The 27,205-nt window shown below is 42.0% G+C and overlaps 5 protein-coding genes and 1 long non-coding RNA gene across 13 annotated transcripts; 4 read left to right on the forward strand and 2 right to left on the reverse strand.

The window, feature by feature from the left end:
- The first annotated feature begins 66 nt into the window (after nucleotides 1-66).
- LOC116930364 (vacuolar protein sorting-associated protein 72 homolog) lies at nucleotides 67-3,097 on the forward strand. Of its 2 annotated transcripts, XM_045179300.1 has the most exons (6): nucleotides 67-406; nucleotides 462-591; nucleotides 648-907; nucleotides 966-1,367; nucleotides 1,434-1,768; nucleotides 2,793-3,097. In XM_045179300.1, the coding sequence occupies exons 1-5, from the start codon at nucleotides 264-266 to the stop codon at nucleotides 1,735-1,737; spliced, it is 1,239 nt and encodes a 412-aa protein (XP_045035235.1). In that variant the 5' UTR covers nucleotides 67-263; the 3' UTR covers nucleotides 1,738-1,768; nucleotides 2,793-3,097. The 2 variants fall into 2 exon arrangements, with proteins under 2 accessions (XP_045035235.1, XP_032793667.2); XM_032937776.2 differs by lacking the exon at nucleotides 2,793-3,097 and having other exon boundaries at nucleotides 1,434-1,791.
- LOC116930369 lies at nucleotides 3,027-5,609 on the reverse strand. 4 transcript variants are annotated; one of them, XR_006651561.1, is made up of 4 exons: nucleotides 4,722-5,609; nucleotides 4,455-4,610; nucleotides 4,292-4,374; nucleotides 3,027-4,224 (listed from the first exon to the last, which is right to left on the reverse strand). It is a non-coding gene; the product is annotated as an uncharacterized LOC116930369 (long non-coding RNA). The 4 variants fall into 4 exon arrangements; XR_006651560.1 differs by having other exon boundaries at nucleotides 4,283-4,374; XR_004398387.2 differs by having other exon boundaries at nucleotides 4,292-4,610; nucleotides 4,722-5,450.
- On the forward strand, nucleotides 3,263-11,676 carry LOC116930358. 4 transcript variants are annotated; one of them, XM_032937763.2, is made up of 7 exons: nucleotides 3,263-3,466; nucleotides 6,963-7,405; nucleotides 7,720-8,008; nucleotides 8,076-9,851; nucleotides 9,917-10,159; nucleotides 10,231-10,336; nucleotides 10,413-11,676. In XM_032937763.2, the coding sequence occupies exons 1-7, from the start codon at nucleotides 3,388-3,390 to the stop codon at nucleotides 11,062-11,064; spliced, it is 3,588 nt and encodes a 1,195-aa protein (XP_032793654.2). In that variant the 5' UTR covers nucleotides 3,263-3,387; the 3' UTR covers nucleotides 11,065-11,676. The 4 variants fall into 4 exon arrangements, with proteins under 4 accessions (XP_032793654.2, XP_032793655.2, XP_045035227.1 ...); XM_032937764.2 differs by lacking the exon at nucleotides 3,263-3,466 and adding an exon at nucleotides 3,840-4,145; XM_045179292.1 differs by lacking the exon at nucleotides 3,263-3,466 and adding an exon at nucleotides 5,884-6,017.
- Nucleotides 11,677-11,768: 92 nt separating this feature from the next.
- On the reverse strand, nucleotides 11,769-13,800 carry LOC116930363 (XK-related protein 4). Its single transcript, XM_032937774.2, has 5 exons — nucleotides 13,187-13,800; nucleotides 12,896-13,116; nucleotides 12,686-12,841; nucleotides 12,385-12,620; nucleotides 11,769-12,326 (listed from the first exon to the last, which is right to left on the reverse strand). Exons 1-5 carry the CDS (start codon nucleotides 13,636-13,638, stop codon nucleotides 11,997-11,999), a joined length of 1,395 nt encoding a protein of 464 aa, XP_032793665.2. The 5' UTR covers nucleotides 13,639-13,800; the 3' UTR covers nucleotides 11,769-11,996.
- A 78-nt stretch (nucleotides 13,801-13,878) lies between these two features.
- On the forward strand, nucleotides 13,879-16,904 carry LOC116930360 (glycine--tRNA ligase). The gene is made up of 9 exons (XM_032937768.2): nucleotides 13,879-14,211; nucleotides 14,302-14,648; nucleotides 14,707-15,085; nucleotides 15,148-15,315; nucleotides 15,378-15,620; nucleotides 15,682-16,131; nucleotides 16,209-16,302; nucleotides 16,372-16,559; nucleotides 16,639-16,904. Exons 1-9 carry the CDS (start codon nucleotides 13,939-13,941, stop codon nucleotides 16,744-16,746), a joined length of 2,250 nt encoding a protein of 749 aa, XP_032793659.2. The 5' UTR covers nucleotides 13,879-13,938; the 3' UTR covers nucleotides 16,747-16,904.
- A 1,215-nt stretch (nucleotides 16,905-18,119) lies between these two features.
- Nucleotides 18,120-26,132, forward strand: LOC116930359 (unconventional myosin-Id). The gene is made up of 17 exons (XM_045179293.1): nucleotides 18,120-19,201; nucleotides 20,237-20,343; nucleotides 20,424-20,619; nucleotides 21,686-21,905; nucleotides 22,113-22,328; nucleotides 22,425-22,628; nucleotides 22,703-22,904; nucleotides 22,977-23,256; nucleotides 23,331-23,481; nucleotides 23,776-23,934; nucleotides 23,996-24,081; nucleotides 24,140-24,302; nucleotides 24,362-24,528; nucleotides 24,595-24,760; nucleotides 24,829-25,107; nucleotides 25,177-25,331; nucleotides 25,406-26,132. Exons 1-17 carry the CDS (start codon nucleotides 19,113-19,115, stop codon nucleotides 25,617-25,619), a joined length of 3,054 nt encoding a protein of 1,017 aa, XP_045035228.1. The 5' UTR covers nucleotides 18,120-19,112; the 3' UTR covers nucleotides 25,620-26,132.
- The last annotated feature ends 1,073 nt before the right edge of the window (nucleotides 26,133-27,205 follow it).

Here is a 27,205-nt window from a genome sequence, read left to right on the forward strand (position 1 = left end):
AAGCCATCTACCGGAAGCAAATAAAAAAAAATGAGAAAGCAAAAAATGGTTTTCGCGACAGCAGATGACGCTGAAACGCGGCGTCTGCTTGCTGTAGGGATGTTAAAACTTAAAATTAGAAGTTAAACCAAACTTTGCGGTTTAAATATTTGTCTATTGTGTGTTCTCACTCGCTTAAGAATTAACTTAAGCGAAACAATTACCTACGAGTATATTACCTTTTCGATGAAAGAAAATTTTTGTTTTGACTACGAAATATCACCATGTCACTTCAGCGTGAACGGCGTGTTAATGCTGGCAATCGCTTGTCAAAATTACTAGAGGAAGAAGAACAAGATGATGATTTCTATAAAAGCACCTATGGTGGATTCAATGATGAAGAGGATGACAATGAATTTGTTTTCAAGTATTATTTTAGGTTTAACTAGAATTTATGGCCATAAAAACTTTAATTAAAATAGGGCTGAAGAGGACCAAGATGATATTGTAGATTCAGATTTCAGTATTGATGAGAATGACGAACCCATCTCCGATCAAGAAGATGAGAGTACCAAACGAAAACGTGGTGTAGTCAGTACTAAAGCATACAAGGTAGAGTTCTTTATGAAAACTTATTTTCTAATTATATAATTCAAAGCTTTTTTTAGGAGCCAAAAGCTTCCACTAGTAAGCATTTAAAAGGTGATAGAAATATTGATGAAATGACAGAAAGGATTGCACAAGCCGGAGAAAAAGTTGATGATTCTTCAGAAGTTCCAAAAGCTAGATCAAAATATGCCAGAAAGACAAAAATTCCTTCTCAAGCCAGAGAAAAAAAAGCAGTACGTCAAACAACTGCATTAAAATCAGCTGAAACCGTTCAGAGACTCAGAGAAAGGGAAACAAGAGGAAAAAGAAAACATAACAGGTTGATTCAAAATATAATTTATATGTAATATTACTAATGTATTCTTGACATCGCATAGGAGAGACAATGGTGAAAAATTAACTCAACAACAACTTCTGGAAGAGGCAAAGGAAACAGAGTTACTCAACATACAGTCACTCGAAAAGTATCATCAGCTTGAACTGGAGAAAAAAAAGACGAGGGTTGTGAAAAAGGCTCCCACTGGACCAACTATTCGTTACCTCTCAACTTCGATGCCCCTAATACAGGAATTAAATGCAGAGCCCGAGCGAATCAATGTCGAAGAAGATGAGGATAAGGAAGATAGTCTAGTTAACGAGACCGGCACTTTAGCGCCAGTCGACAGCAACGCGTGCTGCGAAAGAACGTTCATAACTTTTTCAAACGACAGTGTCTTAGAGGCTAATTTCAATCAGAAAAAAGTCACTCCACCTCAAAAGAATTTTTGTCCTATCACTAGGTTGGTTTGACTGATGGTATCTGATACGAAAGAAAAAGTATCGTTTATCTATAATCTATTTTTCAGGCAACGAGCCAAATACTTTGATCCGGTGACTCAGCTACCGTACGCCACACTTCAGTCCTTCCGGATTTTACGTGAGGCCTATTGCCAGCAACTAGAAGTGAAAGGAGACGCCAACGATGCAGAGATCAGTCGTTGGATTGAATGGCGTCAGAAGTACCGCCAAGCTCGACTAGCCGCTCTTGCTGCTGCCCGTTCTCAACAGGCCAATGCGCAGGGAAATGCTGTACCGACATCGACGCAGCAATTGACACCATCTTCAGCAGTGAAGCCCTCTAATGCAAACAACTCAACTACAACGATATAAACGAAATCTCCACTCCATTACAATCACCAAAGTTAATAAAAGTTTTTTTATTTATTTTTTATTAAGGTTATCATGCATGTCTCTTCGTCATCCCAATATTGTCGAGGACATTTCCAATTTTTAAGGTTTCGTGTAATTTGAATAGCGATTCAATTTCCATCCATACTCCACACACGAATCACAAGCTATGCGCGTATGCGATGAATTATGCATGAATGTAATTCTCAGAAGCATCTAGCTTCCGGTTAGCAAATATGAGGTCTCATTAATGATCTAGCTAGCTACCGATAAAGTCGCACTATGTTTAGCGTTCGTCTCTATTACTGTGCTGCTCTCCTAAGTCAATTGGCGACAGTCATCCATCCACTGGTCCCGTATAGCGGAGCCACTCGATTTGTTCCCAATTGGTGGATGGCAGGTAAATACGTCACACGAATTAAAGAATCCAAGCTAATCTTGGGTCTTTCATAACAATAGCCCTTTTTAAATTGCCACTGTTATCTTTTTATTCAGTTCACCAGGCTGCAGGAGAGTGTCGGAATTCGGGTGATTGCCCTGAAGGTGAGTGCTGTGTCCGCTCTACGGGATCAAGACAGCACCTATTTTGTTTACCGTTACGCCATTTAGGCGAGGCATGTCGACTTCGGCAAACGTTCACAGAGCAGTCGAATCGGATCTATTTGAATTTGTGCCCTTGTGGCAAAGGCCTAATATGTCGTGAATCGTACACGGGATGGGTGGACGCCGAGTGCGTTTCTTTGCGCAATCCAGCTGAGATACTTCGTAATTCTTTCTTGCAAGCCATCCTAAAGGCCTTGGAGCAGCTTGGGCAGGAAAATTGGCAGACAAAAAAACGCAAAATCCATAACAGTTGGGTTTCAAATTAGGTTTATATGACGTTGACCTTTTCACCGATTCCGGGTGTTGGAAAGGGAAAAATGCAATGGTCTTTCGTTTTTTTTTTCCTTCTCCCGGCATTATCTCACGATTCGTAACCTATTGTACATATAGAAATGAAATGTTATACAACGGAAATAACCACTCCCTTTTGTAAGGGCACTACCCAAAAACAAGAGCGTGTGGACGAGTTGCGGTTTCGTGTTGACAACCCAGTACGTAAATCATCTGGCTGGACAACGTTCGTGCAACAACTCGGCCATCGCTGTCCCACAAAGCCCGTTATTACTACAAGTGTTTCTTGAACTGCTGCGTCCTTAATGTAATTTGAGAAAGGTTTGCAACTTGGTAAAAAAATTCGATTCTATGCGCATGAACACGACGACAGACAATCTGACGGATGTGTTTTATTCGGATCATGCGCGTTGTAACGTGATCAATACAGTAGAAAGTTCTGTTGTAATGACGGGATTGTATACACTCAAAGCGTCTTGGAAAGTTCGGCGAGTTCCACGATACCTTATCTTCACCAGCGTTTCGATCAAAATAGATTGTAAATATACAGCTGGAATTCTACCTGTGTACGAACTGTTAGTGACATCACTTTTCGAGGCGGTTTGCTTTATCGTAACTCACATCGCCACTCAATGCGAGATACCGACAAGAATCCCAGCTGGGGAATTTTTAGGAGGATCCTCGAATCAGCGCAGCTATAGCTACACGGCTACTGTGCTGCTGTGGTGAACGTCAAAGATGGCCGACGACGAGGACGACTACCAGCTTGAATCACCGCCACAGCTTTCGTCCTGGACTTCTTCTTCTGCATCTGCCGGTATGTCCGTCTAAAAAAATTCTGTCAACTCTTCCGTTCCGGTTCAATTCGTCATTTTCACAACTGCCGATCGCAAGGAATACCGTGTCAAACGGAGCCTCTTGCTCGACGCCGATTGACATCATAGTTTTGCCAAAGAATGTCGGTCGAAACGCTCCGATATCTAAACTGGACCCGCCCTAGCAGCTGGCGGCCACCCGTCTCTTCCGCCGCATCCACGACTTTCCCTCTCTCTCTCTCTCATTTTCTCTCCTCCTTAATTATTTATAGCTAGCCAGTAAGAAAAAGGCGTTAATAAAATAAGCGAAAAACAAGCGGTCGCGCCTTTCGTCGATGCGCCAAAGCGCTCACGTTCCTGCACAGCTGCCAGTTTCGCAAAGGCTTCACTTTGTTTCTCTTCTTCGTCGTTGTTGAGTGTTTGCAAATTTAGCGCCTATTGATTACTGGCCTTGCTAAAGCGTCCACATTTGTTGTCGTTGTAGTTCTTTTGTAGTTCCGTAGGTTGTAGTTATCGTAGAGCCGTAGCAATTCGGTAATGGCAATTGGAGTACAGTTGTATGCATTGGCAGTGTGCAAACTCAATAGTCGATTGACCACCGGTTCGTGATGCTTCTGTCGTTGATTTGGTTCCTCTCCAATCGTCCATGGAACAAACCAACAGCGACAAACCTTCCATCTTGTAAGCTCCATGTTCTTTTTCTTTGTTATCTTTACCAGTTCCCGTATCTGGGAGGTCAACCGAAAAATCTTTCTTTCAACTGGAAAGAAAAATCCGGTTGTTAATCATGTGCCAGATCATTTATAACAGATACTAACTGTAGCAACCGATTAAAGAAAGAAACTGGATGCTGTTAAATGCAAACAAAAATTGATCGGCTCTCCAATCTTTGCCATAGTACATTCCATTTCTAAAACACAAAAAAAAAGCGTAGCATCGAATAGTTGAAACATCTGGAAACCATCGTTTTTTTGTGTGTGTGTTTCTCACTCTGCGATGCAAGTTGGGAAAATAGTGGAGACGGAAACTGTGATGGATCGAGTCTTGACAGAGGATAAACAAAACCCAGCAGCCAGCCGTGTTGTTCTTGTTATTGTTTTGCTCAATTCTTTTTAAGCCGTTGCTTCTCGTTCTTTTGTTCCTCATCTACGAACAAAAACAAACAAAGAAAAAAGGGGATAGAAGTAACAGGACATTTTTTCATTGATGGCCATGTCAATTCAAAATCAAAAACTGAAGAGAAGAGACAAAACAAACCTGTGGTTCGAACCAGGCCAACAAGTAACGCGATGAACGCCAACCAAAAAGAATGAAAAAGAACTAAAACAAGAAAATATTTCCATGGCCGAGTTTATAAATAACCTAACGTGTGTCTCGTATGACGAGCTTACGTTATCGGAAAAAAGTTGTACGACGTGCTGCTCGCACGTAGATACAACACGAAGCCACTGGCAGGTCCCTGTGACAGAGCCTCAATTTCGCATAGTTTCGAGATATCCGTGTAAAATGAAAGAGCGTCCGTTTCACTAACAATAATGATTTGTGGATAATTTAACGACGTAGTTTAGAGCTGTCGAATGGTTGGAAACAACTAAAGTCCTTTTTGGACTGATTTTCTGTTGCTACTTGAACTGTACACAAGAAACCATTTTGGGGCAGAAGTCAAAGCTGTGTAGGTGTCTTCCCAGCTGAACCAGCTGAGGGGGGAAAGACGAGGAGAGACACATTCGATCAGTTTAAAGCACGAAGGAAAAAGTGCTTCGTTTTTCTGCTGGCCTTTCGTCTAAAACCTATTTTTGACTCACGAAAAGTAAGGGGGGACGTGAATCTCTGCACGTTCTCCCCTCTCTCATTTGGATGCAGTATAGTAGTCACCCTCTTTTTCTACTTGAGTATAAAAAGAGAGAGAGAGAGGGAAAGAGAGAGAGAGATCACATGAAAGTCGGAAGAGGTTCACAACCCTCCGGTTGCACTCTGTCAGTCGTCGGTGGGGACACATATCCCTTCCTCCCCATTTTATTCTGTTCCTCTGTGCACCGCCTGCCTGCGCCGTCGGGCGTTGTTTTACTGTACGTCGGCGCCCCGTTATATCGTTACACGGTCCGCTCTATTATCAGTCAAGAGCCGGCCAGAGCCGCGTTTGGTTATTGCCACTACACATCAGTGAACGATGGAAAATTGAGTGTGCACTCCCGGCTATCAAGTGTGTCGTGCTGCATTGCTATATGGATTTTTTTTTCTTTTCTTTTCTTTTTTTTTTGTTTTTTTGTGTGTGTGTTGGTTACAGGGAAAAGGAAAACAAGTGCGGTTCGTGTATGGTTCCGTGTTGTTATTTTCCCCAAAGTGGCTTAGATTTTAAAAATTCGGAAAATTTACTGAAAAAAAAAAAACAAAACAAAAAACAAACAATAAAGGCAGAGGTGTGGTTTCCACTGCGGAAGCGGTGATATCCTTTACTTATCTGCACATTGTTCAGGATTTCATTAATGTTCACTCCTATGCTCCTGGCGACTTTTGTTATCATCTACTTTGCTTTGGATATCAGTATCAAAGGTCTGTTAAAGGCATTTTTCGTGGAATTTTAAACAAAGGGAGAGACTCTGACATTATTGAACAGGGTTGAAGAAAATTATGCATTCTGTGGAACTTTAGAAAGTTTTATAATTAGAAAACTCAGCAATGTGACAATGACAATAAGAATCTTCACGTGGCTTTTCGAAAGTTGTTGCTCAATTGTTTCTTTCTGTTTAATCAAAGCAGACGATATTTTCTCGTCAAATTTGTTATTGACGTTTTGAGACCATGAAGGTTTCCGGTGCGGTTTGTCGCTTGGCCGAAGCTTCAACTCTTGTACTAAAAAAATATTTTTTTTCAAGAAAAGAATAACACCACACAGGCAGGACGAGCAATGACTCATATGTGAATAGAAAGAAGGAAAGGGGAGTAGCATGCGTGCGTCTGGGGGAGCAAGGGGAGAGGCTACAGTGTCGGATTACTTCAGAGTCGCCATGTTGATTGCGTATAGAAAAAGGGGGAGAGCACCAAAAGTTCGTCCCACTCTTCCTCACACGCACACACGCAGGCTCTCCCCTCTTTCTATCTTGTGTAGAGAAACCAACTGCTGTTGATGTTTGACAGTCTTTAGAGCAGGATGGGCTGAGCTGACTGCGAGCTGCATTCCAAGTTCCCAGTCTGCCTTGATCATTCCATTCTGCTGTGTGGGTGTTGTTTGCCTTTTTGTTGATTGACCTAATGGCTCTCCCTTGGCATTACCACCTAGCAGGTTGTGATTCTCAAACGATTTCCATTCGAATGTGCAAATTACTCTTGTGCTCTTGAGTGTTTTAATAGTTTGTTCACTCAGACGCGTGCGCAATGTCGGCCAATTAACGATCGATCAATCGCAAACCCTATCCTGTCACTTGCAAAGACAACGTGCACGTCCCTACTGATTGGCAAATGATCGTATTGTTGTTTTCTTTGCTCGTGTATTTTTAGGTCTAAAGCGAGGTTCCAGGGCATCGGATACGCCATCTCGAGTCGACAGAGTAACGCAACGCGATTCCAATTCTAACCCTATCAGTCCCGTTCCAACTGGACCGGAGGACGAGGAGGCGGAGGAAGACGAAGAAGAGGTGATAGAAACAGTGGCTACGACAAGCTTGGACCACTGTCAGAGTGAGTCGTACCATTGGTGTGAGGAGGACGATTTAACGAGCAGTGAAGCGGCTACATCGACGGACAAGACGCTTGGTTCGTCTGGCGAGCCGGATCATTCGGCAGAGGAATACGCTGAAATGGCCAAAAAAGTCGATCTCAATCTTGCCCATATCGACATGGAAAACTTCAAATCGGCCGATCTCTTTCAATCCCAGCAAATCCGCTCTCTTCTCATCGAGTACAATCGGCCTATCTTATGCAGCCAGTCGCAACTATCGCAGGTTCGTCTACTAGAGCTCTAGGACTCATGCCAAGGAGTGCTGCTAAGAATAGTTACACTAATATTTTATGTGTGCGTGTGTGTGTGTGTGGGTTGGTTGGTTGTGTTGTGGGTTTGCCCAGTCGTGGGAGATGGGGCTGGCGGCGGAGGCAAAGCTAACGCACACACACGAGCCAAGGTCATTCCATTCCGATCTCGTTGGATAACGATGGAAAAAAAAGTGATACAGCTGCTGCCATCTATCAGATCCAGCAACTTGACGAGGATTATTTTTTTTTTTATGTCGTTTTTAATCCGACTTTTGTTTTCGTACAGGACGATTCCAGTTTGACTGATTGTGGGTCGTTGTGCAAATCCGGGCCGCTGTTCTCTCCTCAGCGGGCTGTTCCTGGTGTTTGTGGAGTGGGAGGAGGCAAAGGAATCAGCCCGTCGGATTGCAGCATCGATTCGTTAAATATGGCAGAACGTGATGAATGTTGGCTTCTAGAAGAGACCGGCGATGGTGCCAGCCAACTCCTTTGCCGCACCAACATGACCAACTACACATTGGCTTGGAGTTCTTCTGCGTCTGGTACCGATCAGGATCTCGATTATAACGAACCCGGTAATGATGCGATTCTTCTTCCTTTTGCTTGAGACTCTCTTACGTTGACTATTAATCATCTCCATAGGTACGAGTAGTTCGGGATCGGAGCAGAGTCACTGGTCTTCTTCAGGCAGCGGGGGTAGGGTGGCACCACCTATTCCACCATGGCCGGTCGCTTCTCGTCAGCAATTCTCTGGATTAAGGAACGATCAGCCTCCACGGAAGTTACAGTGTTGGGCCGCTCAGCCGACAAATCAGCCAGAGGCTCCCAAACCAAACCTGAAGAAAACACCTGAACCAATGCAAAAATCGCACAAAGAAGAGGTCCACCAACAGGAAATGCGTCGGACGGAGTTGATCAATTTCCAGTCGATCGCCAAGACGGAAGACAGCCCTAGCTTGTCTGATATGGATAACGGCAATGGAAGAACGACGTCGAAGGACAACCGAACGAGACAGCGGCCCGTTTTTACCAAGACGGAATCTAAAGCAACCACGCCGCCATCATCGTCGACGACGACTGGATTGTCATTGTTGCAAATTTACATGCGGCAAAAATCCCAGACGAGCATGGAACGGGAGAGCAACAAGAAATCAGATGATGTTATCGCTTCCGGCGGTGGAGAGGGCTGGGTGGAAGACTACCCTAGCAGCGCGGATGAGAAACTCGGTTTGGAATCGATCTCTAGTTCCCTGGCGGATGAAGACGATGACGATAGTGAGGATGACGATGACAGCGAGGAGGAGGAAGACGAAGATGAGTTGTGCCAAAATAATCGTTCGTTGACGTTGACGGATGTTAGTGACATCGAGCAAACATCGATCCAAATCGATGCCGTGCCGTTCAATACAACAGCGGCAACGTCAAGCTTGGACAAATTGATTGCCAAAATCAAGCCGTTTGAACTGGGCTTGTCGCCAGCCTCTATCGAGGAGCACTGGAACTTTGAAAGCCGGATGCGGCTGACCGCCCCGCCAGTTCCACCAGAAGCCATCGTCCCTCTAATGGACAAGAGTTGCCAAGTCGCCATCAATCCGGCTACTTCTGCAACTCAAGAAGAGAGCACTTTGACCGACCCCGTCAAACCTCAGGCCTATCTCATCTTCCCTAGTTACAGCCTACCTGATTTGAGTTTCCTCAAAACGCACGACTACACCTGGATCGGTGACGTGCTCCTTTCGCCCCAGAATTTGCCCGCTTCATCACGCAAACCCGAACCAAGTGCAAAACAGACAACCCAGCGGACGTTCGACGACATCAAACGTCGCCAAATGGGTCACGTCAAAGATTGGGAATCCTTGAAGATTTTATTGCCGGAAGAAATCCGTCAACAGATAAACAACATTAAACCGTCACCGGTCAACCGAAATAGCCGGCCAAGACCGAAGAGTTGTGAACAAGCTGTCATTCTCCGAAACGCTAAGAAGACTGTGCCACGACCAGTTACGTGCCGAGGTTCAGTGGCATGGCCGGATGCACCCGCTGGGTACATGTTGCCCACAGTCCCACAATCCCCTACCGGAATGGATGGCGGACCTCCGCCTCTGCCGAAAAGAACAGCCTCCCTTCCACACAGTCCAGCAGCCACCAGACAACGTCGCACCTTTGGATTATCTGCCGAGTCTGTTAAATCGCCCGTCAATAAACGGAATCCTCCGTTGAGCGGGCCGGCCAATAAAACTGCAATTGGATACACTATGCGCAAAACTGTTAGCTTCGGTGAGCATTTAAGCGGCGGTTTCTTGAAAATGGCCAGCCAAAGAAGACCACTTTCATTATCTCACTGGTCGGGCGGTGGATCGCTTGATATGAACTCACCGACGGATGAAGATCTAGCCGTTAACTTGGAACAAAAACGAGGTTCCATCATTAGAATAATGAATAAGTTTACATATTTGTCCTAACTTTTTCCTGAAATTCGATAGAACTCGTAAAAGCCGTTTCGGTAGCCTGCTCTCAGTTATGCAAATTAATGAGTCAACCAATGAACACAAGTGACGAGGATAGTTGCGCCAATCACGCCAAGTCAGTAGCCAGGTGTTTGACTAGTCAACTCAGCCCGGCTATCTACCAAATATTATCGGATGGTCTTCTATCCAACGTCAACACTTTCTTTGGTCAAGTGAACAATTCTGTTTGGAGGGTGGTTGAAGCTTCCGTCAAAAAAGGTACTTGGTGTGCTATTCTGTTTTTTTTTTTCCCGCGAGCAAGTGTTTTAAAACTAAAATTATTGCTCTAGGCCCCGGATTGCCATGGATCGAAGAATTGGTATTTTGTTTAAATAGTGAAGAGAGTCTGCCTGAAGGACCTGTTAGGTTCGGTGTTTTCATCACCGAACTTGTCAAGTAAGGAAAACAGCATCACTTTTAGGATGACGTGTGTTATGACTCCCGTAACCGACTGACCTATTTTTACACGTAGCATGGGAGGTCTGGATTGGTGGCTGGACAATCTGTCAGCCAAGGAAACAATTTTGCGGCGCCATTACGCCCCACACGGCTTCCTCTATTTGTGTCACACGTCCACCCGACCGCTAATGGACGAAATGCAGAGTTACCTGCGATCTTTGGCTGCGTTACCATTTGATAACAGCCTACCATTACCGCCACCCAAGAAGCCAATTAGTCCAATTAACAAGCCAACAAATACTCATGTGGGTACGGCAAGCCCGGCCAAGCCGTCGACGCCGACAAAAACCATTTTAAAATCTCCGACGCGATCAAAGAGTCAACGGCCCATGTCTTACGTCCAAAACAGTCCCAGTAAGACGAGCCCGAAGCCTCAATACCGGCGCACTCAGTCGCAACATTCTGGCCTGTCGCCAAAAAAGTCAAACGTTGCACAGCAACAGCCGGAAAGCAACAAAACGGAGACAAAGGTTGAAGAATTCTCGTCGCTAAAACAAAAGTGGGAATCTTTATGCGGTGATAGACCGAAAAAACCGAGCGAAACCTCAACCGGTGGTAACAAGAGCAATGCTGCCGCCATTCCAGCTCCTGTTACGGCAACCGCAGGTGAAACGAGTCCTCTGAAATCAAGGATCCCACGACCGGTTTTCCGGTTTAGCAAGTAAGAAAAATTATTTGATCCCTTTTTTTTTTCTTTTCATTCTCTTCTTGCCTCACTCTTGTTCTCTCTTTTCACTCCCCCTTTGCTCGATGTGACAATTAATGTTTCACAAAGAAACTTATACGTCTTATGTCATAAATTATATACATATATACTATATGATTTGATACAAAAATGGTTTGCTTTGATTCGTTCTGAAGCCAACATCTTCCAGTTAACACAGCCTCTTCAAAACAAAGAGGGAGAAATTATTATAACTTTTTTCGATCTTAGAATTGCAAAAACTCAGTTTTCATGACTTATAATCAAGCTGGTCGATTAATTGTAGACGGCTCTGAATCGCGGTATACATTGTTCCTGTTTTCACGGCCGAGTTGTGTGTGTATTATTGCTTGTTTGCTTCCTGTACAACAAAAGCAATGAGTGACTAATCGAGGCACATCGTATCTTTCTGCTAGTCGTTTATTCAAATATGACGATTGATTCTTAGTGCCGTTTATCTTTTTGGAAACAATTGCCATTCACATTCGGTATCGGCCGAAACATGACACGCCGATATGTATTATTAATAACATATTCTCAGTGTACACTTCAATACATACATGACAAAAATGTATATGCTGTAATTATAGTATCGACCGTTTAGAACATGTTCTCATAAAATTAGCATTTTATTTTTTTTTTTTTTGGTTTTTGAAGACAACACAATGACGCTGTAAAAAAAATGTGTATTCTGAATAGGAAATTGTGCGTAAAGTGCGCTGACTTATCACAAAACAATAAGCAGAAAGAATGGCAAAGTGCATATCAAGAGCAATTCCTGACTTACATAGTTGAATATATACATACATTATCATAACATCCATTTGTCAAGCCATAGAAAAGTGTTACATTAGTGTTCGCAAGAATATTTGATTGAGGAAAAGAACAGAGATTCTACAGTTGAGGTTGGGCTTCTTGTTGAATAATGTCAAGTCTGCCCAGTCGAGCGGGACTAGTACGAGGAGAAGGAACACCATTGACAATAGGAGGTGGGACATCACTTAAGCACAAAGCTGTCCCATTTTTACTACAGATGCCAACATTTGGCAGTAACAAGTTGGGATGGAGACTCTTGTAATAAAAGCCAAGCAACGCGATACTCAGAGCAAAAGATCCAAACTGCCCAATGAGGGCCGGGTAATGAAACCACGGACGAGTTGAACCGTAATCGGCCACCTTTATCCACCATAGTACCATAAGGGTTGTATTCTCAAAGAAACAAACCTGTCAAATGTCGAAATCGATAAGATATGGACTGCTAAATTCAAAGTGAAACACTTACGATGTAATAGAAGGCATAGCGGAATCTTGTTCGATCGGGTTTAACGTTGAAGAACGTGAAAACATGAATAATAGCCAAAATAAGGCAAAAGAAAAATTCTTCGGTACGAGTTGAACAAGCGGCCGTTCCTTGTAACCAAAGCCAAATGGCCATTAAGATCCAATGGCCAAGGCAAACAGCCCAAACGAACCAACCGTATTCGGAGGCAAAGAAGCTAAGGGCAATGACTCGAGCAACTAAATCAATGTTAACAATTATTTTTCTTTAAGCAAAGACATTTTTTCTTAGCGCTAAAACTTACTGATCCCGAAAAGGTGAGCAAGGAATAGAACACAGGTACCAAGTAAATGGATGTTTTCCTTATCTACTTGAGCGAAACGGAGCGATCTGTTATAGGTTGTTAATGCCCATGCGAGGCTAATAACTGAGGTGACAACAGAGGCAGCCTGGAAAAACACTGCAAAAAATTATGTTTACATGACTAACAATAAGCTTGATATGAAATAGTTACCTGCTAAAGGGTCAGTTCCAAAATCAAGTTTGGTCTTTGCTATTATGTACAACTGTAACACAAGCTGTGGAGCACTTTCCATGAAACATTCAAATAGTCGTAGGAATGTAGCATCAGCATCTTCATAAGCCATTCTAGCATAGCACTGGCCCATCTTTTTGTAGTCTTTCCTTTTCTTTGCCCTTCTACTTTGCAGTCCATAGCGAAGGGTATCAACGTATCTGAGGATGCAGAAACAATGGTTACATTTGTTCTCTACATGTGAAGCCTAGTACTAATAAATACAGATACCTAGCAACTGGAGAAAGGAAAAAGATGAGGCAAAAAATCCTAAATGCCCAGATGCACTTGGAAACTGGAGGAAAATTTTGGTTGTTTTGATCTTTGATGTACCACTTGGTACTCAAACCAGACATGGTAAGGGCAGGGATGGCCACAAAAGCCAACGTAAACCCAAAATACCAATAATGCCCCATATTGAAATATGTGGCTGCCATAAATCCATCAGTGATAAGATCAGCGACATAACTGCATATAGAAACAACAATACAAACGACATCGAGCCAGTTGAAATTTGCCTTTCCTCGAAGGCCATCCACTTCGTCAAACTCTAAATGACTCGATTCTACTAAAGACTTCTCTTGACATTTGTCTTTCTCACTATCAGAAGATACACGTTCGTGGCATGCCCTAGGTAACAGTTTGCTTGGTGAGGAAACTATGCTACCAGTGATGTTATCCATTTTTTGGGCTCGTTTCTATGGAATCAGTTTTTGATGGATGTTCAAACGCGAGCCGTTGAATCACGCACTCACCTGCGTGCTGCCTGTAATTTGAAAACGTTTTTTGCGCCGTCTGCCGACTGCAATGACAGGTAAGATTATTTGTAGGTGGCAGTTAAATCGGTGGGAGGCTAATCCAGTTCTACATTAATCCGATAGAGGCGCTAGCTACAAGCCTAGCAATATCGTGCAACTGCAACCCTGGCAGACGACAATAACGGGGCCGGGCTAGTGCCACGTTCTTTCCCTATAGAATTGCTGATGAAATTCGCTTTTGTTGTTAAGAGTGTTGCCTCCGTAGTCTTTAGTAGAAAGTTGATTTACAATCATTCTTGCACAGGGAAGGCGGTACCGTTCCTAATAACACGGAAGTTTCAGGTTCTCTCTTCCTTGAGATCTCAACACGAAGCACCCGCTTGGGGTTCAAAAAAGCATAAAAACAAGCAGAAATTTAAGATCCAATACATTAACATAATGGCCGATCCTAAGATTGAAGAAATTCTTGCACCGTTCCGTGCTGCCGTCAAAGAGCAGGTTAACTACTGTGTAGCTTTTTTAAAATTCCCATACTTTTTTTTTTAGCTTTTTTAAAGTTATTTTACTTTGTGGTGTTACATTTGTTAGGGTGATAAAGTTCGCCAATTGAAAGAATCAGGTGCACTGGAGATTGATTTGAAGAAAGCTGTTGCTGAACTGAAAGCTCGAAAGAAGATTCTTGAAGACAAGGAGTTGGAGCTAACTCCTGTGGAGGCATCTTTTGACCGTGCTAAAATGGAAGATTTGCTAAAGCGCAGATTCTTTTTTGATCAATCTTTTGCCATTTATGGAGGTATAACTGGTCAGTTTGATTTTGGCCCTATGGGATGTGCCATGAAAGCCAACATGCTCAGCACATGGAGAAGTTTCTTTATCCTTGAAGAGCAAATGCTTGAAGTTGATTGTTCAATCCTGACACCAGAACCTGTGCTTAAGTAAGTTGTCGGTAAAAACTGTTGGGTTGTACCTTTTTATATCCTTGTCAATTATCAGGGCTTCTGGTCATGTTGATCGTTTTGCTGACTTGATGGTGAAAGACGATAAAAACGGGGAATGTTTCCGACTTGATCATTTGATCAAAGCCCATCTTGAAAAAGTCAAATCTGATAAGAAATCTACTGCCGAATTGAAATGGGAGTGCGAAGACATTGTCATCAAGCTCGACGGAATGAACAAAGAAGAGATGCGTACTATTCTTCGGAGATTCGAAATGAAGGCTCCGTTAACAAATAACGAACTTAGCGACCCCATGGAATTCAATTTGATGTTCAGTACTTCCATTGGCCCCACTGGCCTTGTTAAAGGCTTCCTGCGACCTGAAACTGCCCAAGGAATCTTCGTCAACTTTAAACGACTCTTGGAATTCAACCAAGTAAGACACTAATCTATCTCTAGCAACGGACATTTTTCGAATGAAAGAGTTATTTTCACCAGGGGAAACTACCCTTTGCAGCGGCTCAGATTGGTAACTCGTTCCGCAATGAAATTTCTCCTCGGTCTGGTTTGATCCGCGTGCGCGAGTTCACGATGGCAGAAATTGAACATTTCTGTGATCCATCCGATAAATCTCATCCTAAATTTGATGAAGTGCGACATGTGCAAGTAAGATGCTGATTCGTGAGCTATGCACAAGAAAGGTCTTCAATGCCAATTTGAATCCATAGGTTCTGTTGTATTCTGCCTGTAATCAAATGGATGGTAAAGCAGCGGAAATCGTTACCATCGGCAAAGCAGTGGATGACCGAATCATAGCCAATGAAACGCTGGCCTATTTCATGGCCCGCATTCAACAATACATGGTCAAAGTTGGAGTTGACCCGAAAAAGCTCCGTTTCCGTCAGCACATGAACAACGAAATGGCTCATTACGCCTGTGATTGCTGGGATGCCGAATGTCTCACTTCCTACGTAAGTTGTTTTCTATTAATTATTGAAAAGGTAAATTTTAATAAAAATACACTTTGAAAAGGGATGGGTGGAGTGTGTCGGCTGTGCCGATCGATCTGCCTACGATCTGTCCCAGCACACGAAGTCTACCGGTGTTCGTCTAGTGGCAGAAAAGAAATTGCCGGAGCCTAAGACGATTGACGTCGTAGAGGTTGTAGCAATCAAGGGTGCTGTTGGCAAATCGTTTAAAAAGGAGGCCAAAGAGATTATGGAAGCTCTTTCTAAGCTGGAGCCAGCAACTGTGGTAGAGGTTGAAGAATCTTTAAAAACAAACGGAAAATATGTACTCGAGATCGGCACCAATTCCTATACTCTTACGCCTGACATGCTGGAAGTCAAACGATACCAGAAGACCACTTACGTCGAAGAGTATGTTCCAAATGTTATTGAGCCGTCATTTGGTATTGGCCGCATCATGTATGCCATCTTTGAGCACAATTTTAAAGTTCGAAGCGATGATGGGCAACGCACGGTTAGTACAATTATCCCGGATTAAAGGCCATGTTCACAAGAAATTTCCAACATTTATTCCTTTGTGATTTTTCTTAGTATTTCTCTCTACCCCCGGTTATCGCTCCATTGAAGTGCTCGGTACTTCCGTTAAGCAACAATGCGGATTTCGTTCCCTACATCCGTCAGCTATGTAAGTAGTTTCCCATAACATGTGAGGCTTTCAATATTATTTCACACGATTTCTCTTTTTTTTTTCCAGCCCGTGATCTCACCGCTGTTGACGTGTCGAATCGTGTTGATGATTCGAGTGGATCCATCGGTCGTCGTTATGCTCGCACGGATGAAATTGCAATTCCGTTCGGTATCACCATCGATTTTGATTCTTTAAAAGAGCCGCACAGTGCCACACTGCGTGAACGTGACTCAATGGGTCAAGTTCGTATTCCGGTAATAGATATGACATCATTTGAAAAGAATGAAAGTTTCGAAAATAAACAACTAACTTCCATTCGTCTTTTCCCTATAGCTGAAGGAGATTGCTGGCGTTGTCAGGGATCTATCTTACGGCAAGATGACATGGACAGATGTCGAAGCCAAGTACCCGAAATTCGAACAACAAGAAACAAAATCGTGAATGGGTCAAAGCCTTGGATCCTCCCAAATTGGGTGAGGCGAATGCCTCCAGGCATAACCGTTTTTGTTTTGCACACGATGTGTAATAGCATTGGTGTCGGGTACTACTACACACCCCAGTGGCTTTCTGAAAGTAAATCTTGTCTGGTTACTCTAAAATCATTTTTGGTTTTTTACACGTTTTTTTATTTATTTATTTTCTCACACTTGCATATGTAACAGAATACGCTACTCTTTTGTATCACGCAACATCACCGTTTTATACTGTAACGCCTTCGGCCGGATGCGGCCCCTGTAGAATTGTCTCCGTATTACCTATTCATATGCAAAACAGTGTGTCGGATGGAAAAGGAAAAAGAAAGGGACCGAGTTAGAGACCCTACAAAAAGTGTCGTTCGCTGCTGCCATCTAGAGTATAATCAAGTGAGTATAGATACTGTAAACAGTATCATTGACACGTCGCTCGTTTCAACCTACTGCCGATTATACGAATACTTGGCAAACGGGCGGAAACTTGGTACGGGAGTGGAATGAGGGAGGGGTTTTTCCTCTACTAAACATAAAGATATTACTTTTTTTATGATTGATATTTTTTAAAAGTCGGTTTTACAGCATTTTTTTTCTTTTTCGTAATGCTTCCGGCTCGTTAAGTTTACTTCATGACGTAACTTTGATAGGTGGTCATTAACCAACCGTTTTCCTTTGGCCCTTGTTGAATTCATCCCGTTAAAATAGTTTAGTCGTGCCATCGATCGTTCTAGTGAGAAGCATTATTTTTCTTTTTATCACATCAAACAAAGGGAATCAGTTTTTCAAAAAGAAAAAGTTCCAGCTCAGGAGAAGAAAAAGTATTTTGTGTGCCGTACGTTCGTGACACGAATTTAATCTGCTAGAACTGTAATAAGATTAAAAGGTCTTTTCAATTCTTTGTTATCGTCTTCCTGACGTCAGTCGTCGTAAATAACGGAAACGTAGCAAAACAGAAACAGACGCCCTAGCAGAGGAAGTGGAGCCGACGAGAAAGGTGTGGCCGCAAATGCGCGATAGACAACCAAACACGGTCACAAAATGAAAAGAAAGAAACACTTGAGTTGCCAAAAGCTCCATGTTTATGTCTAACGGGCAATACCAAGAATTATAAAGATTAAGCAGACGACGCAAACCGCTGGTTGTTTTCTTTTCTTTAGTCCCGAAGACAAATGTTAATAGCTAATAGGTAACCGTCCAACTGCTGCTTTTTCTTTGAAGCAAGTGACACATATAAGGGTAGGGAAAAAAAAAATAGTGAGACCATGAGCATATTAGCTAGGCGACCGTGGGGTGCTTCTCGGCTCTTTTCGGTAGAAGTGCAAGTGGAATTTAAGGTTTTCATCCGCCTAGAGCGATCTGAGTTCTGGTCTTTTTGGGGTTTAAGTCACCGCCTTCACATGAGACGAAAGTGTTTAGGCAACTGGAACGCTACCTCCTCGTGGAACTCCAACCTAACATTGTTGCCTAAACCTATTTTCAAGTTCCCTCCCAACCTTCAGCCTCACCTGAAATCTTCCTATTCGGCAACATCGCAGCTCTGAAATTTCCACACGTAGATGCACAGTATACACCGAAGCACGTACAAAAAAAGAAAAAGTTTTCGAGGGTTGGGCCCAATGAATATTTAATTTCGTCAAAAGCCCTGCCATTTTGTTCAGTTTCCTTCCCGTACTATCTTGCTGGAACAAACACAGTGGGAGGATGGTGACTAATGCAATCGGAATTGTGTACGATGGGTGACAGCATTCACCGATGCTTGCGTTTTTTGAATAACCGACAGAAACATACAAACTTTGACGTTTCGTGCCCCACAGAAGAAAAAAAAACTCCTCCCGGACTGGGGTTTAGTGCAGCGTGTCGTGTGCCACAGTCAGTCGGCTGCTAGCTTCTGCATTGAAAGGTTGTGTCGTTGTTCGTGTGGCTTCTGTGCTTCACAACAACAGGCACACATTTCGCCACTTGTGTCTGTTTTGCCCTTTTTTTTGTTTTTTTTTTTTTTTTTTTTATCTTTTCTTTTGAAAAAAAAAAAACGACAACACCTGAAATAAGCCAGTGTATCTGTATAGAAGCGAAAGCTCTTTTCGTTCACGGTTTATTCACGATTGTGGACAACAACGACGACGTGAAAGTATAGTTATCTCTTCTCGTGGCCGGCATTTGGCGAACCGCGATATCCTCTACATGACTGAGTGAAGACAAACTGCACACACAGAGAGAAAGAACGAAAGAAAAAGAAAAGGAGAGAAAGCCGCTTGAAAGGTTTACTCATTGTTGTTGCGTGTGTGTTCGTGAGTCTGCGTGGGGGGAGACTGCTTTGTGCTAGTGCGTGTGCTCACCATGATGAATCACGAAGAAATCGGTCGAGGAGACTTCGTTCTGCTCGACGAGATCTCTACCGACAGTTTCATCCACAATCTGCGAATCAGGTGATATTTCTGTCATGCTTACAAACAGCAACATGTCCGATGGTTTTTATATTATTCTGCTGGACGTGAGAGTCTTAGTGAAAGAATCTCTGTGGGGGCAAACGACCAAATTACTAGCCGGGGGGCAATGTTTTTGATGTCATAAATTTTTGTGTAGTTAATGTGTGTTGCGTGTTCGGTACTTGAAAAAAGGCGTAAAAAATTGGGATTTCCATGAGAATTTTTCTGGGATGTTCCCCTTTTAGGATGAAAATCCCCAGTATGACTGATATCTGCTTAAAGATCAAACTGTAAGGAATTTTTGAACGCTGGAAAAAAACTAAAAATTCCTTCTCATAACAAAAAAAAGGACGGGGCCCCGTAAGATTAATATACCACTGCTGCCAACCCTAGGAACAGTATGTAATAAGATTCAATCTTCTCTTCACACTCTCGACCAGTACTGATGATTACGTGGACCGTTTGTCTGTCCACAAGACTTACGAAATGTAATGAGTAGTATGGAGTCTATTCTTATCAGAGGTGCGAAATGTATTGACTTTTTCGACTGGTGCAGATAGCTCTTAATGATGGACAGCTTGTTTTTCTCTTATCTGCTAAATATAAGTTGTTTCTTATTTGCTTACTTAGTTTCAATCCCCATTCGTTTGCACGTTTTCACCTATATCTAGTCCCGACGTGGTAATTACAGGGTAAGCAGATGGCATCTTAGTCTGTCATTTTGCATGGTCTATTACTCCAGTTGGAAAGAGAAAAGAAAAAACTAGAAAGGGAAAAATCAGTTAAAAAGGCAAACACACACAAGGACCGATTGAGCATCTATCAAACATTTTCTTATGTCAAGGATGAATAACGACCACTTGAAACGGCCATATGCCACATCGTGAATCAGCACCGTTATCTAATCTCTTTCTATCTCGGCTTTTTTTTTTTTCATAGCTCTTGTTATTTCGCCATCACAATGCCACCAAAGCCTCGTCAAGCATATCACTAATAATATATTTTTTTATCTAATATCTGTTAAACAATTAATAGATTTAATGGAGGAAAATTTTACACCTACATCGGTGAAGTATGCGTCTCAGTCAACCCATATAGAACGCTGAATATTTATGGCCCGGATTATGTTAGCCAGTATAAAGGTAAAGAACGTGCAGTCTTAACATCCTATATCGATAAAAACTAACGATCGGAATGTTCATTGTCTCAACGTTTTTGACAGGAAGAGAAATCTTTGAACGACCGCCGCACATATTTGCCATCGGTGATGCGGCGTACAAAACGATGAAGAGAAATGGCAAAGACACTTGCATCGTCATCAGCGGTGAGTCGGGCAGCGGTAAAACCGAAGCTTCGAAAATCATCATGCGTTACTTGGCAGCCGTGACGAACCTTAGCGGCCAGCAAGAAATCGAACGGTACGAATTGTCTACTTTTACATTTTTTTTTCCAAATGTCATAGAAAAAAAAAGTCGATAGTCAGCCCCGTCGAATCGATCCAGTGGTAGGTAAAACATAAGGGAATTAAAGGGAGGTCCATAGCCTGTGCTATTCACGCCCTTTTAATCTTTATGATTATTAAGCTACTAATCCAATGAAGTCCTTCAATGTCTCTGGGGTTGTAGCTGTCATCTTGCAGCTGAGCTTGGGATTCCAGTTTACGCTGCCCCATAGTGGAAAAATTTAATTTTGAACATAACTTGGTTTGCAAGTGAAGTTGTGCATGTAAATTTGTCTGTTCGAGTCTTTTATAGGCATTTTTTTTTTCCTTTCCTGTTTCAAAATAAGCACAGCTGTTTGCCAACACGCGTCCATGCATGTGTGACGTCATCAGCCAGGCTGCTTACTCTCAACCCCCTTTAGTCTAGAAATTTTTTCTGGAAATAGATTCGATGCTGACATATTTTTTTTTTTCTAGCATTCAAAATTATCGCAGTAGCACGGCAGAGTTTGTTTTAGGGAGGGGGGTTTAAAGTAGCAACCGTTCCCTAGCGGTATATCCTTGCTGCTTTTGTGGGTTAAAGGTATGCGGGAGCCCATATGCATCTAAATGCGAGCTCTTTAAAATAAACCTAGGTTTTCCCTGCTGTATTTAGTTTTTTTTTAATTTTTTTAATTTTTTTTGGTTTTTTTGTTTTGCGATAATTTTAAGTATGTCGCGGAAATTCGATCCAAACGATAGAAACACGGGGTCAGGATCCGGATACCTGAGACGGCATTTTTAGCCATCGGTTGGGAACAAGGATTTGAACGTGACGGCGGTTACATGATTGGCTTCTCTGTTCGTACCTCCCTTCTCCACCCTAAATAGTACACAGCCCCCTCCTGGTTTTCCCGTGAATTTCGGTGTCTGACAAAGGGAACGACGCTGACGTTAGAGCTGAATTCAAGCTACATGCCTTTTCATTTTTGAAATTCGTACAACAGTCATTTGAAGTGACGGTGACAAAAAATAAATGATTATTCTTTCTTGTTCCGTTACAGAGTGAAAAATATCCTTCTTCAGTCTAATGCAATCTTGGAAACGTTCGGCAATGCCAAGACAAATCGCAATGACAATTCTTCGAGATTCGGCAAGTACATGGATATTCACTTTGACTTCAAAGGCGATCCTATCGGAGGCCACATTAACAACTATCTTCTGGAGAAGTCACGTGTCATTGTTCAACAAGCCGGCGAACGAAATTTCCATTCGTTTTACCAGGTACCATTTATTTCATGCATAATTGAGTATATTTTATGGTGATCATCGGTGTGCTCATTATGAAATTTCTCCTCATTCCTTTATTATTATTTTTTAAATCTATTTGCATTTTTTGGTTTTGTTTTGCATTCTGCTCATGGCACACATTGTTAATCATCTCACGTATTTTTCTCATTTGTTTTGCTTTTTCTTTCTGGATAAACGAAGTTGCTGTTTGGGGCACCCGACAATGAAGCGGCCAAGCTACAGCTGAAACGTGATCCAACGTTCTATCACTTTTTGCGTCAAGGAGGCGTAGCCAAAGTTGATTCCATTAGCGACCGAACTGATTACAAAAACGTTTCATCTGCTTTCCGCGCCTTAAATTTTGATCCCGCATCCATAGAGACCATCTGGAAAATCGTGGCGGCCGTTTTGCATCTGGTACTACAATACGAAATATTATTTGATTCGATCGCTTTTTAACGACTGCATTCTTGTATTCGTCGCCCGATTGTTTCTTTTTTAAAACGTATGTAGGGAAACGCAGAATTCAAATCGGATGGCGACAAGACTCGACTGGCCCAGTCGACGACGCTATCAACCGTGGCGTCGCTTCTATGCGTCGACCCCAATGAGCTGAACCGAGCTCTATGCCATCGCGTGATTGCCGCTAATGGCGAACTAATGGAAAAAGGTCACACGACATCTGAGGCCACTTACGGCAGAGATGCCTTCGCTAAGGTACTGTTATGCGACCCTTTCTTAATCGACGCCAGCTATTCACGAACTAATTGTTGATTGTTTGATTGTCTCAGGCATTATACGATCGTCTCTTTACTTGGATTGTGGAACGAGTAAACAGCGCCATCGAAGTGCAAAGAGCAGACAGAAGCTATAACGTACCCGGTACTGTTATTGGCGTTCTTGATATTTATGGTTTCGAAATATTCGACATCAATAGTTTCGAGCAATTTTGTATCAACTACTGCAACGAGAAATTGCAGCAACTGTTTATCGGTAACATAATAGCGGAACAGCTAGTTTAAATCTAGGAAGTCAACGGTAACAAACAATTGTTTGTCATTTCAGAATTGGTGCTGAAACAAGAACAAGAAGAATACCGGCGTGAGGGTATCGCCTGGCAGAATATAGATTATTTTAACAACCAAATTATTTGCGATCTCGTTGAGCAGCAGCACAAGGGAATTCTCTCCATAATGGATGAAGCTTGCTTGAATGTAGGAAAGGTTACTGACCAAATGCTTTTAGAAGCTTTGGATCAGAAACTGTCACAGCACAAGCATTATACTAGTCGCAAGTTAAGCCCACTTGATAAAGAGTTACGACATGGCTCTGATTTCCGCATTCGGTAATTTCATTTTTTGATTGTCATGAAATCAATTTGCAAACTTATTAGTAGAAATCTCCTTTCTGATTATGAAGGCATTACGCCGGTGATGTCGTCTACGATGTCAGTGGATTCCTGGATAAAAATAAGGACACACTATTCCAAGATTTTAAGCGGCTCCTCTACAGTTCCAAGGACCCCAACATCCGCCATATGTGGCCTGAAGGAGCCCAAGACATCCACAAGGTAAAATTAATATTTGTGTTTTGTGTTTTTAGGGGGAGGGGAAATGAAATCGCTTTGCTTGACTGCAACGAAAAGCAGTTTTTTTTTTTTTTTTTTTTTTTGGGGGAGGGGTTGTTTAAAAAAAAGAGAGCAAAACGAGTTGACAGGACATCTGTTGTTTCGTCCTTGGCTTTTACTCTAAAGCGGAAAATCACACAGTATTATTATTTCGGAGAAAAAAAGAAATCAGATAGATAAAAATAAAATATAACAGACAACACCAATAAATAATAATTGTTATATCTTTCTGCTTAGACAACCAAACGACCGCAGACAGCTGGGACACTATTCAAAAATTCGATGATTGCCTTGGTTAAGAACTTGACATCCAAAGAACCTTTTTATGTCCGGTGCATTAAACCCAATGACCAGAAATCGCCAGTGCTCTTCGACGAAGAACGCGTGCGACATCAAGTAAATATTAGCAAAATATGGCGGTTTTTCCATTTGAAAAACTTGTGTTTGATTTTTGCAGGTCAGTTATTTGGGTCTGATTGAGAATGTGCGCGTCCGTCGTGCTGGTTTTGCTTACAGGCAAAGCTACGATCGTTTCCTGAGAAGGTAAGCAGGTTTTAAGGGTTTAACGTCTAAGTTTCATTACGTAATTGGAAACATTTAGATACAAGATGGTCTCCCAATACACTTGGCCAAATTTTCGGGGTGGAGCCGATCGTGACGGAGTCCGCATTCTTATACAACAACAAAATTTTGAGGAAGACGTTGTCTATGGCAAGACCAAAATCTTTGTTCGATCACCGCAGACACTCTTCATGTTGGAACAAGTACGTCAAGCTAACTAGACATGAAAATATCTAGTTTAAACTGTTCACGTTTTCCTTAGGCTCGTGCTCGACTCATTCCAGGAATAGTCATTTTTCTTCAAAAATTATGGAGAGGGTCCGTTTGTCGTCGTCGTTATAAAAAAATATTAGCTGCCAAGAAGATAGTAGGTGCTTATCGCCGATATAAGATGCGTGCATACCTGAGACTTCTTATTAGTCCCCTTCGGTAGGATACATCTGCACATGATTGAATTTCCGTGATTATTTTCATATTTTCTATTGAATGATTTAGCAATGCCAAACAGTTACGTGACTATGGTTTGTCTGTTCGATGGCCATCGTCACCGCTTATAATCGCAAAGCAAGTAGCCAAGTTTCATGCGGCTTTTCATCGCTGGCGAGCTTGGATGGTTATCCGGGCTATTCCCTCTCAAGACTGGCCACAACTTCGTCTTAAAGTATATTTTTTAAAAATATTTTGCTATGAAGCTTTTAATTAAAGCAACACATTTTTTAAAAAATATAGATTGCTGCTGCTGACGTATTGCAGGGGCAGCGTTCTGGCTACGGACTGAATCGTCGATGGGAGGGAAATTACGTGAGAGATGAGCTGAATGCCCCTACAGCTCTGGTCACGCTAAAAACAAAAGACAGAATTCAGCAAATCCTGTTTGCGTGTCGAATCCGCAAATATAACAAGCGCTTTAAGTCGAGTGAACGAGCTCTTCTTATTACTGAAGCTTGCGTATACAAGCTGGACGGGAAGAATTTCAAACCCATGAAGAATAAAACCCCCTTGGTTGAGGTAGACTCGTCTAATTCACTTGCATTTAATGAAATTTACAGAATTTATATCTTATGTTACTCAATGCAGATCACGGCGTTGAGCGTCAGTACCGAGGATGATCACCTTCTCGTGATTCACCTACGAAGTAACAACGATTTGGTAGTTTCTTTACAGCCCGACGATCGCACTGGAGGTAGTAGGGTTGGTGAAGCAGTGGGAATTCTCTTACAGCAATGCCAGAAGTATAACATTTTAAATATTCATTAAGAGAAAACTGTGAAAAAATCCAATTTCTGTGTTGTTTCCAATTTTTTAGATTGAACGATAAACCGTTGACAGTCAAAACTGGTACGCGGATCCAGTGCATGCTTGGTCGAAAGCCGCGCACGATTCAGATCGATTCGAACAACGCTTCCATTAGTGCCATCAACTTTGTCAAGCAATCTAAAACAGATATCCTTTATCAATCACCCCCAACTTCAGTTTCCACGAAAGGAGTTGCGACCAATGGTCAAAATGGATATCACTGAGAAGTGGTCACTAATGATCCTTCGCGGGCCTACAGCAAGGTGGGCTGTATAACACATTTTTGTTTTCTCTCTTCTTAAAAGAACCTGTGGTTCCATCGGGTCTTAATTAAAAAGGTATAAAGAGCAAATATTAACAGTTTCTTATGTATGTGTCAAATTTATGGTGTTATCATACCGTGCCATTTTTATTCTTGTAATTTTACTGTTGTTTCCCTCTGGCAATCGCTACTACTGGGACTTCGATATCGGTGTATAATTTTATTGGATTTTCACGGCTTAGCAAAACCAAAACGCTGTATTCATGTATACATCACATTCTATTTTCTTCAAGTCGCCATTTCCCTCCCAACACAAAATTACTTTTTGGAATTGTAGCATTCAAGCGGCTTGATGTAGCGATTCGTGATTTTATTCGCCTTCTGACCTATCAAAGGAATCAATTATATATGCGGCAGTCAAATAGTTCAATCTTAGAAGGTACTTTATTATTCAATACACTGCTTGCAAGATTTTTATCGCTGCAAACCGCTATGTTTTGTCCTAGTTTGTTTTCGGTTGTAGGCAACCGTTTACTGCAACCATAACGGTCAACAAAACTGAACAGTTTACGAAAAATTAGGAAAACCACATCCGTGGTTTACTTCGCTACTATTCCGCCTACAATTGAATTTCCCGATTGTAATGCTGATTTTTTTATAAGTAGAACCATCATTAGTACAGTTTTCACCGCTAGATGGCAGTATCGCGTTGACGATTTGTAACGTTTTCGGGGGAGGGGATCACTAACGTTTTATACGTTTTGTAGTTTTCGGTTTAGCTAGTCCAAAGTGATTTTGCTACTTAGCTAAATAATATGAAATGCCAAATGACCTTATTTTTTCAGCACTTAAATAATAATAAATAATCTAATTAAATAAATAAATAATCATTAATAAATACGCCTATCTAGCGGTCACGTTTCAAACATTTATCTAACCTAAGAATTGAATTACAATTTACAATCGATTCTAGTTGAATTTCAAGATTATTATTGATACAATCGCTTCCATTCATAAACAGACGAAATTGAAATTTCTTCTGTGACAGTACTAGCTGGGAGAAGTATAGAGCTATACTCCTCCCAGATTCAACCACCACACACATCAGCACCATGGTCAGGACTCAGGAGTACAAGATGGTAATATTCCATGTATGGATGCCATGTAATGTGGGTAATTTTAATAAATAAAGCGTGGAGATTTCGACCGTGAAATCATAGACAACGAAGTGGAAGACCGCTAACGCCTATATCCCTCTGTAGCGATGCGCGTGAGATGCCGCATAGTGGCGCTGAGTCCGCTAAGATAATAATTTTGGGTTTCCCTACTGATCCAATGCTTCAAACCGTAATTTTTAATTAAATCTGCACGGTATCACTTTGGTATGCACATGTAAATTAAGCACAAAAATTCAGCATATCGTGTGAATTATTTTATATTTTTAGTGGTTGGGTAACCTACTTTCATAAAATGTTTTATTTTCCCCCATTTTCCCTATCTCGAAAATTCGAAAAAAAAAAAAATTTTGTCTCGGGGAAATGGGGAAAA

Source organism: Daphnia magna, linkage group LG9 (genome assembly GCF_020631705.1).
Source record: "Daphnia magna isolate NIES linkage group LG9, ASM2063170v1.1, whole genome shotgun sequence".
Classification (NCBI taxonomy): domain Eukaryota; kingdom Metazoa; phylum Arthropoda; class Branchiopoda; order Diplostraca; family Daphniidae; genus Daphnia; species Daphnia magna.